The sequence below is a fragment of the Diceros bicornis genome, chromosome 31 (assembly GCF_020826845.1).
Source record: "Diceros bicornis minor isolate mBicDic1 chromosome 31, mDicBic1.mat.cur, whole genome shotgun sequence".
Classification (NCBI taxonomy): Eukaryota; Metazoa; Chordata; class Mammalia; order Perissodactyla; family Rhinocerotidae; genus Diceros; species Diceros bicornis.
In genome coordinates, this window is record NC_080770.1 from 7,884,042 (window position 1) to 7,898,543 (window position 14,502).

Below are 14,502 nucleotides of genomic sequence, written 5' to 3' on the forward strand. Positions count from 1 at the left end.
TCCGCAGTCCATGAGGCCCTCCGCTACGGGCCCTTGCTGCCGGTACAAGAAGGTAGTGTTACTACTAATCGACTCTGGGATCAGTTCTCACGGCCAATGGGCGGAAGACCATACATCTTGTTTTAGAAACCACCTTTGTTACAGACTTGTTTTTTAAAAGCCTAGCCTCAGGAATGTCAGTTTTTTATGAGCTCAGCTACAGGCAACAAATCCTCAGAGGAGAAGATCCATCACCTGGACCGATTCCTTCCAAACACTAGCACGGGAGGAAAAGGGACAGGAAGTGAGGATGTCAGCTTCCTGAATAACTTTCTACTCGTAGTTCGAGACTCTTCCTGGCACAGTGCCTTTTCTCTCAAATGAGAACCGCACATCTCTTTCATCACCGCTATGACCTCTCAGAGTTCCTTCCCCTCGGTCCAGGGCAAGGATTCAAGATCCCCACCCCTGCTGAGTTTCTACCATGGCTCGCTCTAGCCACTGGCGACGCCCCACAAGATGTGGGGAAGCACTGACTCAGGGGGAGGACTTGGGCTCACCCCAAAACAATCACTCACACAACGAGATGATTAGGGCCTCTGGGGATTTTGTGGCGTAAGTAACCATACACTTCTCAGAATCATCGGGGAAGATTCCCATGGAAGATGAGTTTACACAAAAGGGAGGGAGTTAAGTAAGAGCAAGGGAAGGACGAAAGTGTATGTAACTGTTCCTTTCAAGTATGTTTGTGTTTTACAAAGATGCCTCTTAACTTGGCGTCTGTGCACTTGAAGTTCAAGAGTTCTATCCCATCTCCAGAGTTCAAAAGGATGAAAGGATAGGAACCACCACTACATTTGAACAGTTTCAGTTTCTTAATGGGATGCCCTGGAGAGACCTAGGAAGCTTAAGGTTCTGTCCAGCATTTTGAATTCTGACCTTCGAGTCCCTTCAACGATTGTTCGTAGACACTGCTTGAAAACATCTTCAAATGGACTTGTCAGTAGACAGCTCTGCGAGAACAGAAAGGAGAGATTTAGAGGGGAGACGTCTGGCTGTTAGTCCCTTGTTTAACGTTTGTTAGATGACCCCAGGTGCCAGCTGTTGAGCTAGGAGCTGCAGGAGATGCAAAGATGAAAAGACAGCTCCCTGCCCCAAGGAGCTGTCTAGTTGAGGGCAGGAAAGGAGATGGAGGAAGAATGAATCCTCTTGAATGTCAGCTAAGAGAAGGCCTAAAAGGAAGTGTTTTGAAATCTTTTCTGTGGAAGGCAAAATGTCCTGAGACAAAGGGGAGGTGTCCTGAGAGGAGCTGGGTGTCTTATGCATCAAAGGACAGCAAGACGAGGGCCATCACGCTGAGGGTCGCAGCCAGGGAAGGCATTGTCACATGCGCAGCCCCGTGAACCTCGGACACCTGCGTCTGTGCTAGCTCTCTGGGCCTTAGTGTCAAGCGTCCCAAAGGAACATCAGCACTCATATATATGTAGTTTCCTCCCCCAGCTTCCAATTGGCCTTGTACTCTAGTGAAACGAAGCCCTCAAATTCAGTATCTTTATAAGAAATGCCCTACAACCATGTTTTTCTAATTAGCTACGGCGATAATCTAGGTTTGTTACAGATGCAGGATAAACTCTAAGAGATGAAAGTAACAGCGAAGGCTCAACTGAATGCAAGTATCCAGTATCTCCCCATCCCAACCGTCACTTACCTCCACCTGCTCATGCTTAGCATCCAGGAAAGGTCCAAACTGTGAATAAGCCCGAGGGGAGAAACAAAGGTACCAAAAGAACAAATCAGAACCACATGTGTCCGGGCGTGCCTTCACAGAACCTCTCTTAGCAGTTATTTGCCCCATGTCCATCTGTCCCTCCAAGGCTGCTTGTAGAGCCTGCGACAGTTAGCAGATGGACAGGGATGGCCAGCCAATATCATAGGCAGAAGGACGTGAGTCCTGGATGGAGGGAGGCCACCAGGGTCCCATAACCAGTTGCATTGGCTCCCACAACCCTGGGCTTTTTTCTGACCGTCTAAACCCCATAAGGGAAATCTGCCACCACACAGCAGTACTTTGAGCTTTAAAAAGAGATTAGCTCAGAAGCTGGAGTACCAAGACAGAGGCAAGAATACTGTAAAATCAATGAAGGGTGGAAAAAACGTGGGGCTTTTCCGGGTTAAGTGAAGGCCTATAGATCACGTGCACCTCCCCAAAGATGCAGACTAAGAACTAAAAATATTTTCATAAAGGAGAAGAGTCTGACATGCTTCCTAAAAATTTAGAACCACATTGGACCATTCTCTAAGGCCGACTCTCCAGGCCTTAGGAGGGCTTGCCCCAGGAAGGCTTCCTACCAGGATGCAGACATCCGGCCGGTCGCGGTTGATGACGGCGATCAGGTCGAGCAGGGGCTCATACGTGATGCTGTCAGACGTGGTGTACGGCCCACAGGCCGCCAGGACCATGCTTTGCTCAAAATCTAAGACAGAAAGGATTGTAGTGTTGATTAGAGATACTGGGATGGTGGGAAAAAAGGACAAGTGGGGAAAAATGCCACAGGATTACATTCATCAGGAGACTCCTCCTGTGTGCTGCTCTGGGAATCCGAGATGGACAAGACCTCATCCTCACTCTCAAAGAACATTCCACCGGCTGGTACAGACAGGTGAGTATGCAGATACTAGGAGATGTGATATGCACCTTATTAGCAGTGCGTAAGTGATGGAGGAAAGCAGCGGTCAGGAGAGAATTGATCAGAGTGAGATTTGCTTTTTACGGTGGTAACAAAAAATTTACCATCTTAACCATTTTAAGTAAACATTTCAGTAGTATTAAATAAATTCATAATGTCGTGCAATCATCCCATCATCCAGTTCCAGAACTCTTTTCATCTAGTAAAACTGAAACCGTCCCCATTAAAGGCTGACGTTCCATGCCCCTCCCCCAGCCCATGGCGCCCACCATTGTACCGTCTGTGTCATGATTTTGACAATTCTAAGTATCTCGTATAAGTGGAATCATAGAGTATTTGTCTTTGTGTTACTGGCTCATTTCACTTTGCTTACATTTGTAAGTAGAATTTTCTGGAAACAAGGGCCAGGCAGGGGCCTGGGGAGCACTGAGATTTGAGTGCTTGGTGATAGGGAGTATCTGCGGTCCAGAGTGGCTGGAGAACGTGGTATCTGAGGAGTCCAGAAAGACAGGCTGGGGTGCAAGGCTGGAATGGGAGACTACTGTGACGGGGTGCGGGGGAACAGTTGCTGTTTAACCCCCCATCAGGCACTGCCTTTTTCTCACAGCATCTGCTTTCCTTCTGGAGAACCTGCCTGTCCTCCGTAAGGCAGTCTAGGCGGGGCTGTGAGTGAGGTGCACTGTCCTCCTGTAGCCAAGAGGCCAGCAGGGACCTCTCCTCCCAGGTTCTGGAATCTCAAGGTGAACTATCCAAGGACAGAAAAAAGGTGGGAGCTGGCCTATGCCAGCAGAGGTGACTGCATGAGATGGCTGGGGAATTCCTGCTACCTGGACACCTAGAGCTGCTAGGTCCTTCTCCTGGTTCTAAGCCTGGATTTCTAGCCCCCCGTCCAGTCTGTGAGCCACCTGGATTTCCCCTAACAAATTCTCTTTTTCTTAAGTTAGTCTGAACCAGTTTCTGTGGCTTACAGCAACAAAATCCAAAGACCCCTGACTTCTTTTTTTTTTTTTTTTTTTGTGAGGAAGATCAGCCCTGAGCTAATATCCATGCTAATCCTCCTCTTTTTGCTGAGGAAGACCGGCTCTGAGCTGACATCTATTGCCAATCCTCCTCCTTCCCCCCCCCCCCCGCAAAGCCCCAGTAGATAGTTGTATGTCATAGTTGCACATCCTTCTAGTTGCTGTATGTGGGACGCGGCCTCAGCATGGCCGGACAAGCGGTGCGTCGGTGCGCGCCCGGGATCCGAACCCGGGCCGCCAGTAGCGGAGTGCGCGCACTCAACTGCTAAGCCACGGGGCCAGCCCCAAAGACCCCTGACTTCTTTTTTTTTTTTTTCTTTTATAATTTTATTTATTTATTTATTTTTCCCCCAAAGCCCCAGTAGATAGTTGTATGTCATAGTTGCACATCCTTCTAGTTGCTGTATGTGGGACGCGGCCTCAGCATGGCCGGAGAAGCGGTGCGTCGTTGCGCGCCCAGAATCCGAACCCAGGCCGCCAGCATTGGAGTGCGAGCACTCAACCGCTAAGCCATGGGGCCGGCCCCCCCCCGACTTCTTAACATATGGTTGTATTAGTTTCCATCGCTGCTGGAACAAAGTACTACACACTTAGTGCTTTAAAACAGTACACATTCATTATCTCACAGTTCTAGAGGTCAGAAGTCCTCAAGTCAAGGTGTTGGCAAGGCTGCATTCCTTCTGGAGGCTCTAGGAGAGAATCTGTTTCCTTGCCTTCTCTAGCTTCTAGAGGCTGACCCGCATTCCTTGGTTCATAGCCCCTCCTCCAGCTCCAAAGACTAACACTGCTAATCTCTCTGACTCTGACCCCCTGCCTCCCTCTTATAAGACCCTTGTGGTTACACTGGGCCCACCTGGATACTCTCCCCACCTCAAAAGACCCACACCATATAAAGTAACACATTCAGAGGTTCTGGGGATTAGAGAGCCATTATTTGTCCACCAGAGCAGAAATACCATGAACTGAGATAGAGAATTCAAGAAGAATACATTTCACACGGTGCTGGGGCAGGGGACAAAGTTGAATTTGTTCTGAGGAGCCTAAGGAGACGTAAACCTGGAGTAAACAGCAAGTGCGGGGAGGGCACGGCCCACACTTGTCTTGTTCTGTGTCTCCATGAGCGCCGAGCACAATACCTCGCACAAATAATGTCTCTTAACAACCTCTCCAGCTGCTCCCAAGGCCTCCCTGGCACGCAGCTCAGGCTCTGGGCACCTCAGCCACGTCCATTTCTTGTCATTACCTGAAGCTGCTCTAACGTCACCACTCTTGCTGCCATCCGCACATATTTTCTGATAGAATGTGCAATGTCATAAACTCCTAAATTTCATTCCTGATTCCAGGCCGTCTCTAAGATTGACCTCACACAATACAGTCATGCGCTTGGTTTCACTCAACGATGGACCAAACACACGATGCTGGTTCCATAAGATTAGGACCATACAGCCCAGGTGTGTAGTAGGCTCTACCATCTAGGTTTGTGTGAGTACACTCTAGGATGTTTGCACAATGACGAAATCGTCTAACAACGCATTTCTCAGAATGCATCCCCGTCGTTAAGCGATGCGTGACCGTATTACCATGTATGCAGTGTTGACAATATGCTAGTGTTCGCCATCTCATTGCTAATCCTTAACAATTTTCTGCTTTGCTCACAAAAATGCTTTGAATTATTTCGAAGCAAAGTTTGTTAAATTTCTTTGTCTTTTCCCATCTAGATTCATTATCAAATAACTCTAGGCTTTCTTAGAAATTTGTCTAACTTTTTAATAAGCTTTTCATTTAGGAATAACTTTAGAATCGTAGAAAAGTTGCAAAGATAGTACAGAGTTTCTGTATGTACACCTGTCACCCAGCGTCCCCTAACGTTAACATTTTACATAACAACGGTATATTTGTCAAAACTAAGGAATTAACACTGGTATATTACTGTTAACTCCTGATTTTATTTGGATGTCACTAATTTTTCCACTAATGTCCCTTTTCTCTTCCAGGAGACAACCTAGGATACCACACCTCATTTAAAGAAATTCTTTTTTAAACTGCTATTTTTCCTTTTTCAAAGCAAACTTCGGGGCCGGCCCCATGGCTAAGTGGTTAAAGTTCCATGTGCTCCGCTTTGGAGGCCCGGGTTCATGGGTTTGGATCCCGGATGTGGACCTACTCCACTCATCAGTCATGCTGTGGAGGCATACCACATACAAAAAATAGAGGAGGATTGGCACAGATGTTAGCTCAGGGCTAATCTTCCTCAAGCGAAAAAAAAAAGAGAAGATCGGCAATGGATGTTAGCTCAGGGCGAATCTTCCTCACCAAATAAATAAATAAATAAATAGAAAAAGGATCATGTTAAAAAAAAAAAAACAAAGCAAACTTCAAATACCAGTTAAACACTAGTCTTTATTTATTTTTTGTGAGGAAGATTGGCCCTGAGCTAACACCTGCTGCCAATCTTCCTCTTTTTGCTTGAGAAAGATTGTCTCTAACACCTGTGCCAATCTTCCTCTATTTTGTATATGGGACGCTGCCACAGCATGGCTTGATGAGCAGTGCATAGGTCTGCCCTGGGATCCAAACCAGCAAACACCAGGCTGCCAAAGCGGAGCGCGCAAACTTAACCACTACACCACGGGGCCAGCCCAAAACACTTGTCTTTAAACAACAGGCCCTGTGTAGTCAGAACCCAAGTGACAGCACTGTCAAAGCTCACTGGGCTCAACCCCTGCCTTCCACAAAGTGCCTGTGAACCCACCAATCAGCTGTCGCCCTTAGCGCTCCGTCACCCTGCTCTCAAACAACTTCTGAAGCTGTCTCGGGGCCTGAGGAACCGCGCTCCAGGACCCCTGTCCACCACCCTCATTGTTGGCAAACAATGTTCGAACCCAAACTTACCTCCATCCTCTTCAGTGGGCTGATGGAATGGAAGCGGCACACCCTTAAAAACAGGAGAAAAGCCAAACTGAGGTCTTGCCCCAGGCACAGCCTGAATGGGAGCTCAACTGCAGGTGTGCGTGGAGGATGGTGGGGGAGGGGTGAGACAGGGAGGGAAGAAAGCCATCTCGGTCTTGCTCCTTGGAGCTGAAAGCCCACAAAGCTTTTGCTACCTGCCATTTTTCTATACTGCTCAGAGTGGCAAAGAAACCTAGTAATGGGAGGTGACGGCTAAACTCACAGAACACCCAGCATCCTTCTGGGAAAGGATGGGAGAGCAGGGTATTCACTACTTTTCCTTGCATCCTATGAAAATCTGTGGTGGATTCCTGCGTAGAGCATCGATAGGTCAACTATGGCCCGTGGGCCAAATCTGGCCACTGCCTGTTTCTGTAAATAAAGTCTTCCTGGCACACAGCCACACCCATTGGTTTACAGCTCATCTATGGCTGCTTTTGTGCTACAATGGCAGAGGTGAGTCATGGTAACAGAGACTGTATGGCCTGCAAAGCCCAAAATGTTTAGTGTCTGGCCCTTAACAGCAAGTTTGCTAACCCCCAGCCTAGAGGTAGGTTCCCACTCTAGATGGAGGATTAAGAAGCAAATAAACAGGGCTCTTAAAAAAGACGGGTTTCTAGTCAGACAGAACTACACATACTGGGCCTGCAGCAAACCAGGAGGGAAGGTGGGGGGCCACTGTGGTACCTCGTAGAGTTTGGTGGCAACAAGTTTTCTACCAGTGGTGTTGATTCCTTCCATTATTACAACCTGAAAGGCAAGGAGCAAAACAGGATTGCAAAACAGGGGAGATAAATGAGAGGTCTGGAATAAATTATTCTGATATAGTTAAAAGTACTGTCTAGCTAGTCTCATTTTGTAATTGTAAACTTGGGGGTATTTTTCTAGAAAACAAATTAAGGAGGTTGTATTAGCATAATACTAATTATGTTTTCCACGGATGATCTAATTTTTGTAACAACCCTATGAGGTAAGAATGATTATTCCCATTTTACAGATGAGGACACACTGGCTTAGAGAGGTTAAGTAACATCTCCATAATCACACACCTTGTGCGGTGGAGCTGGGATGTGAACCTGGGCAGCAGATCCCAGAGCCAAGGTCAGATCGGAAGGGGAAGATCGGAATCCCTACACCAGAGTCCGCTCTTGGGCCTGTGCTCCAGCATCCTCATGGCATCAGAGGTCGAAGGTGAGGAGTAGCTGGCCAATGAGGAAATGCTTATTCCTAGAACCACAGCCCACCGCACACACTACAGAGTAATGCACGCCCGCATCCCAGTGGAGGCTCCTCCAATCTCACCTGTCCAGGAAACAGAGAATATTCTTTGAGCTCAGATAAATCCACTGGAATCTGAGCACCTGAGGAATGTTCCCGGTCCCCCTCAAGAATCACTGACTTATTGTTCAGCTTCCCGTTGCTATCACAGCCAATCTGGCCCAGCAGAGTGACAGGCTCCTGCCAAAGGTGCGACATAAGAATGACAGTCTTTGGGACAGGAGCGCAAAATCTGAAGTCAACAGAGTGAATAGCAAAACGAACCCCAAACAACAATAAACATTTTTTGGTGGGGCATCCTCTTGAGCCTGAGGTGACCACAAGCATCATCCTTGCCTCTTGGGGGTGGAACAACTCTTAAAGGGCATCCAGTCTGCCCACCTCCAATGCGTGAGCCCCTTGAAGTGGCTGTCTAAACTGGAACATCTCTAGTGAAGGGGAACTTGCCCCCATGGCCGCCCATGCATCTCTGGATAGCTGTAAATGTTAACAACAGCTCACATTTATTGAGCTTCTTAAATACCAGGTGCTGTTCTAAAGGCTTACATGTGTTAACTCATTTAATCCTCACAACAGCCACGAGGTGGAGACTATTACTATATCCATTTTACAGATGAGAAAAATGAGCAACAGAAAGGTTAGATAATTTAGTCAAGGTCAAACAGTGGGGGAAGCCTGGGTTTGAAGCCCAGAAGTCAAGCTCCAGAGCCATATGCTTAACCACATATCATACTGCCTCATTAACAGGAAGTTCTTTGTTAAATTGAGCTGAAATTTCTCTCCCTGTGGCTCCCTCTGTCCTGTTCCCACTCCTGGGGGCCAACTAGGGAAGTCTAATCTTTTCCTACAAGCCTGTGCATCCCTGCCTCCCCTCCACTACTTCCTCCTAATTCCTCCCAAACTTCCTTATATGATGTGGTTTTGCATATCTTCCCCAACTGGGCATTCTTCTCTGAAAGCAAACATATGACAGAGGTACCTTACAGAATCTTCTAGAACATATCTCCCCTTCGATTAAAAAACGTTCTAGAGAGAAAGCATTGGTACATATGACAGATTAAACCTCGATGTAAAGATACTACTGGCAGCAGTTGGTCCATAACGACAAAGACCAAACTAGGGGAGAGACTGTGAGTCATCGTTTCTGGAAATCCTATCCTTGCTGTTGTCCTCATATCCTGATACGTGAATGCTTAAGGCCTTCAGTCTTTGCTTCTGTGCAAGATCCTTATTCAAGTGCAAAAAAAATGACTCTCTCTGGTCACCAAACCAGGGAGCACTTATAAGTCTTTCTTCAGAAGGACCCATTTTACCAAATTCAACCAAGACAGATGTTCTAACTAGAATGCAGACAAGATGTGAAAAAGGAAGCAAGAGGATGCCTTTTTCCCATCGATTTAAAAAGACAGTATTAATTAGGGAGGACTATTAGAATAACTCTTACTTGTGCTGGAACTAGAACGGGAGTAAAAGCCTCAATCTTGTAATGTTCCTTGAGTTCACTGCCAAGTTCTTCTATTTTACAGGTCAGAACTGAAATCCCAGGGGGGGAAAGTGTGTTTAAGACATTTCAATTGCCAAGAAGAGAAAATACAGCCATTGTAAAATGTTCAAGTCAGTCATTTTACAGAAGCAGGAAGGGTGCCGAGGACATCTGGCCCATTTTTACTTTCTAGAGCCCTAGCTGATTTCCCTGTATTTGGTTGCTGAATCTGGCCTTCCATTCGGCCACAGGCGATCACGTGGCACAATCCCAGAGGGTCAGCACAGACCCCACCCCCAGCCTTCCTTTTACTCAGGTCGTCAATGAGATTTACGGAAGTCAAGCCCAACCCGGAGAGTCTCCCATTCTTCAGGAAGAAGCCACAAATGTCTTCGCTTCCTTTAATACTGTAATCGGCTTCCTTTACATAGTTCAAGTGGTTGTTACTGAGAAATGGTTATGTGTTTTTTCTTCAGCAAAGTGATGTAACTTGGGAGAATCATTGAGAATATCCCCTCATGTCCCTTCACTAATGGGGGCATCCAGAGGACATCTACCAACTTCTATATTCAAAGGCAACCTTGGAACTTGTTCCACCGGCCCTTGCTTAAGCTTTGTTACTCTAAACCCTTCCAGCTGGTTTTATATCCTCCAGAATTTCAAAGGGAAAAATAATTACCTTCTCGAATGTCTGGGAGCTTCTGAAACATCGATTTGTAGCTCCCGGTGAGTGACTCTGGACACCCCAAGACCTTCAGGCTGAGGTTACCGGCTCCTCCTCTCCCAGACCAAGACATTCCCTGCACTGAGCCAAAGGAGGTGACCACTTCTCCTCGGTTATTCCTCGAGTTGTATTTCTGAGAAGGAGTAGCACTAATTGGAAGCAAAACAGATTAACATGGCTGTATTCACATCTAAAGGGAGAGAGGAATGGAAGGAGGTTACCTTTTGGAAGTGGGGATTGGAGAAATGGCAAGTTGGCCTCACATTTTATAAATCTAATCAGCTTAATGGGGTTGGACATCCTGGACCTTTAAGGAATTTCAGGAATGAGGGCCTGAGGAATACCAGGCTGAGGAACAGCAAATGTGTTTAGAAAAGTTTAGAGACAGAGACATATTTAAAAGGTCGTTCTCTTGGCTTAAAACTAAACAAAGCAAAACAAAACCCAAACTCTGAATTGATTACAAAGCAAGCTTCAAGAACCATTTTCTTTTCTTTCTTATGAATTTTTAGTATTTATTACAATGTCATCAGAGCCTGAAAAGTTGCTGTGCATATATATTAATGCCTCCCAATATAGTTTAAGGTAGAAACAACAATAAAATGAAGTTAAATGAAATTAATCAGCTTTCCCCAGTGTCCATGGAGGTTGAGATGTAATGAATTCAGTCGGCTGGGAACAAGCATTCCCATTCTCCAAGGCTCAACTGTCAAGTTCTCATGTTTCCACTCACTGACTGGTAAATTACACCCCCAAGAACACTCAGATATTGCTATCTGCTTAGATGACAGTGAGGTCTTCTAATCCTTTGGCTGTGAACACAACTTACAGAGAGGTCTATTTAAAACGGGCTGCATTTAACGCACGGAAACTGCAGGAACCAGTTTTACATGGGCACCACTGCATTGGTGCCAGTGTTTCTTCTTTCCACAGAGAGGCTACAGAAGATGAGCTCCATTAATTCTCTCTCTCTCCAGTGCTGAATAATTTACAAGTTATTTTCATAAATTACAAAACCAGCTTCTGATGTCAGCTTTTCGAGTGTGCATTTAAAAATGACTAGGCAGGGCCCAGCCCCATGGCGTAGTGGTTAATGCTTGCACTCTGCTGCTGGCAGCCCAGGTTGGGATCCCGGGCGCGCACCGACGTACCGTTTGTCAGGCCATGCTGTGGCGGTGTCCCATATAAAGTGGAGGAAGATGGGCACAGATGTTAGCCCAGGGCCAGTCTTCCTCAGCAAAAAGAGGAGGATTGGCATGGATGTTAGCTCAGGGCTGATCTTCCTCACCAAAAAAAAAAAAAAAAAAAATGACTAGGCAGCCTATCGCCGACTTCTCAGGCTCCTCCCTGCTAAGCTCTGTGGGACATCCATTACGGCCGGCCCTTTAATGCCATGAGACACTCACATGAGGTCAGCTGTAAGCACACCCACAGCTTTCAAAGGATTGCATGTTTAGGGAACGTGCCCACAGTGCAGGCACACCTGTGAGAACCATCTCTATACACCAGGTTTCAAAGATGTCCTTGTGAATCTAGAAAGATCCCTTCCAAAAACAGTTTGAGAACTCCCCAAAGCAGCAGTGGACCAGCTAAAGTCAAACTGTCCTTCAGAATCCAGTGCCCACTCATCTTGAACGATTGTTATCATCTGCTCTCTGAAAGGACAGAGCTGAAAAATCGGGAGCTCTGCTTAGTCTAGAAGAAGTGATCCCCAGTCGAGGTAGTGACTCCTGGCATTAGTATTTCCCTGAACGGTTAACATTACTCTTCCTTGGCCTTATCCTGATGTGGCAGCACCTAAAAACCATTCTTCTACTTGGCAGAGCCCTCATCTATGAAACTCTCTCATATGAGACATGTCATTTATGGATTTCAAAAAATCACATATGATTGTTGTGGATTTATGGGCAGAGGTGGCAGCAGGGACAAAATACCAATTAAGTCAGTGTAGATTCACAGCGACAAGAAAACCCTCAGAAACTAGCTGTAACCTGATAGAGGAACAACAAACAGGTTATGCAACATTATGAACAAAGATATGTGCTTCTCTTTTTAAAAAACACTTTAGATTAAAAAAAAAAGGAGAAACCCAACAACATACCAACTAACAGAAGCAGGTGAAAACCTATTTGCCTCCACTGGCAAGACTCCTAGGACCCCTAGACTTCTGAATAGACGGGTTGTTTTCAGTAGAAGATATCAGTTCCTGATCTAGGAAATGAGCCCCAGAAAAGTGGGTGGAAAGTGAGTTTCCTTAATTATCGTAAGAAACAGTAATTTTCCACAGAGGAAGGGAAAACAGGCAGGGCAGCGAGCACTAGGCTTCCCAGCCAGTCCACGCAGAGGTATTGTCCACCCACATTTAATAAGTCACTCTGCAGTTAGCCTCCGCCAGAGAACCAGAGAAAGTGGAGGGCGGGCCTGCTTTCTGGCGGCTGAATTCCTTCTGATCCATACCTGGGAGAGAAACTCGAGGGCGAGAGGAGCTGATGGGGGCTCCGAGTAGACACACTCCTTTTTGTTAGGGAGGATTCTGGGGTGATGACAGCTCGCTTCTGAGAACCCTAGAAACAAAACAGGAAACAAAATGCTAGTCACTTGAGACTCAAGTTGCCAATGAAGTGTACAGTTTCTTAGGAAGAAAGGGAGAGTGATGCCCAAATGAAGGGCATGAGATAGGATTGGCTGCTTCTCTTCGTAGGGCCCCATCCTCCAAGAATAATCCCACAGAGAAACTTTCAACAACTGTAACCCAACGTTCATCAGAACACTGTCCCCATTTTGAAGGCAATGATGAAAAACTGCCAACAACATTTCCCGAAAAGGATTGCCAAGCAGGCACCTGTCCCATCAAATCGTTCCTGCATTCACTTTCTTTCCCCACATCTCTCTGCTTCAGAACAGGTGTGAGTTTTACAATGCCTACGGTTTTGATCTGCATGGACACCTTTTCCTGACAAGGGATGGGACCACGACACTACCTATTGTGGCAAAGTCTACCACACATTTTCTTTCTTTCTTTCTTTTTTTAATTTATTTTTTTACCCCCAAAGCCCCAGCAGATAGTTGTATGTCATAGCTGCACATCCTTCTAGTTGCTGTATGTGGGACGCGGCCTCAGCATGGCCAGAGAAGCGGTGCGTCAGTGTGCGCCCGGGATCCGAACCCAGGCCGCCAGCAGCGGAGCGCGCGCACTTAACCGCTAAGCCACGCGGCCAGCCCTCACCACACATTTTCAAAATTAAAGAAGGGAATGATTCCAAGCAGATAACAGTTGAGCTCATACTTGGAGAATATTCAGCAAACACCTCATTGATGGTTACTTCTGATTTCTGGTTTTTGTTCATCTACAGGAATCCAAAGATATGCCCAGAATGGAGGATGACACCCACGGTTCAGAGATCTATTGCTCCCCAAAGTCTAGGATAACTGACTGTGGCAGAGCAAAGATGAAATCCTTGCCCAGGAAGCCGGCTGGTCTGCAGAGCTTTCCCTGCCCTTGGGCTCCCCCTGGTGGCGTATTTAAGTTATGCCACCAAAGCTGCCTCCTGGTGACCGCAGGAGGGATCGCGAGAGAACAGATTCAAAACCATTATTAAGAGCTGGAATGGAAACTGGATTTAAGAGACCCTTATGCTACCACCCTTGGACAATAGCCATTTTTTAATATTTCTTTTTAGTATTTTAATATTTTTCCAATTAAAAAAATACAAATTCTAATAGTTACAATCTTAGTTTATTTATTTTTTGTGAGGAAGATCAGCCCTGAGCTAACATCTGTGCCCATCTTCCTCCACTTTATGGGGGAGGCCGCCATAGCATGGCCTGACAAGCGGTGCATGAGTGCACGCCCGGGATCCAAACCTGGGCTGCCAGCAGCGGAGCGCACACACTTAACCACTATACACGGGGCCAGCCCCTACAATCTTAGTTTAAATATAAACCTTTGCTTAAGTATTATATATGCTGATTTTTTTTTGCTCTATAGTAATTATGAGCATTTTTCCATATCGTCACAATCTTTAACCTTTTGAGTAGCTCTGTTGATTGAATTGATATATAATAACTTAGATAACTACTTCTTTATTGCTGGACATATGGGTTTCTTGTAATTTCAGCAATTGTAAATAATGCTCAGATGCTCATCTTCATGCATATAGTTTCCCCCATAATTTGGATTATTTCCTTGGGAGAGATTTTTTTTTTTTGTGAGGAAGATTAGCCCTGAGCTAACATCCATGCCAATCCTCCTCTTTTTGCTGAGGAAGACTGGCCCTGAGCTAACATCCGTGCCCATCTTCCTCCAAGTTTTTTTTTATGTAGGACGCCGCCACAGAATGGCCTGACAAGCAGTGCGTCGGGTGCGCGCCTGGGATCTGAACT

General features: G+C 46.2%; 1 protein-coding gene across 2 annotated transcripts in view; it reads right to left on the reverse strand.

The window, feature by feature from the left end:
* POLA2 (DNA polymerase alpha 2, accessory subunit) overlaps positions 1 to 14,502 on the reverse strand; it is a 28,211-nt gene that overhangs the window by 5,118 nt on the left and 8,591 nt on the right. For both annotated transcript variants that reach the window (XM_058526441.1, XM_058526442.1), the window contains 9 exons: positions 12,577 to 12,683; positions 10,075 to 10,268; positions 9,357 to 9,445; positions 7,937 to 8,092; positions 7,322 to 7,384; positions 6,578 to 6,620; positions 2,329 to 2,453; positions 1,688 to 1,726; positions 919 to 992 (listed from right to left, as the gene is read on the reverse strand). In XM_058526441.1, the coding sequence (XP_058382424.1) occupies positions 919 to 992; positions 1,688 to 1,726; positions 2,329 to 2,453; positions 6,578 to 6,620; positions 7,322 to 7,384; positions 7,937 to 8,092; positions 9,357 to 9,445; positions 10,075 to 10,268; positions 12,577 to 12,683 (890 nt within the window). The remainder of the gene's footprint in view (positions 1 to 918; positions 993 to 1,687; positions 1,727 to 2,328; positions 2,454 to 6,577; positions 6,621 to 7,321; positions 7,385 to 7,936; positions 8,093 to 9,356; positions 9,446 to 10,074; positions 10,269 to 12,576; positions 12,684 to 14,502) is intronic.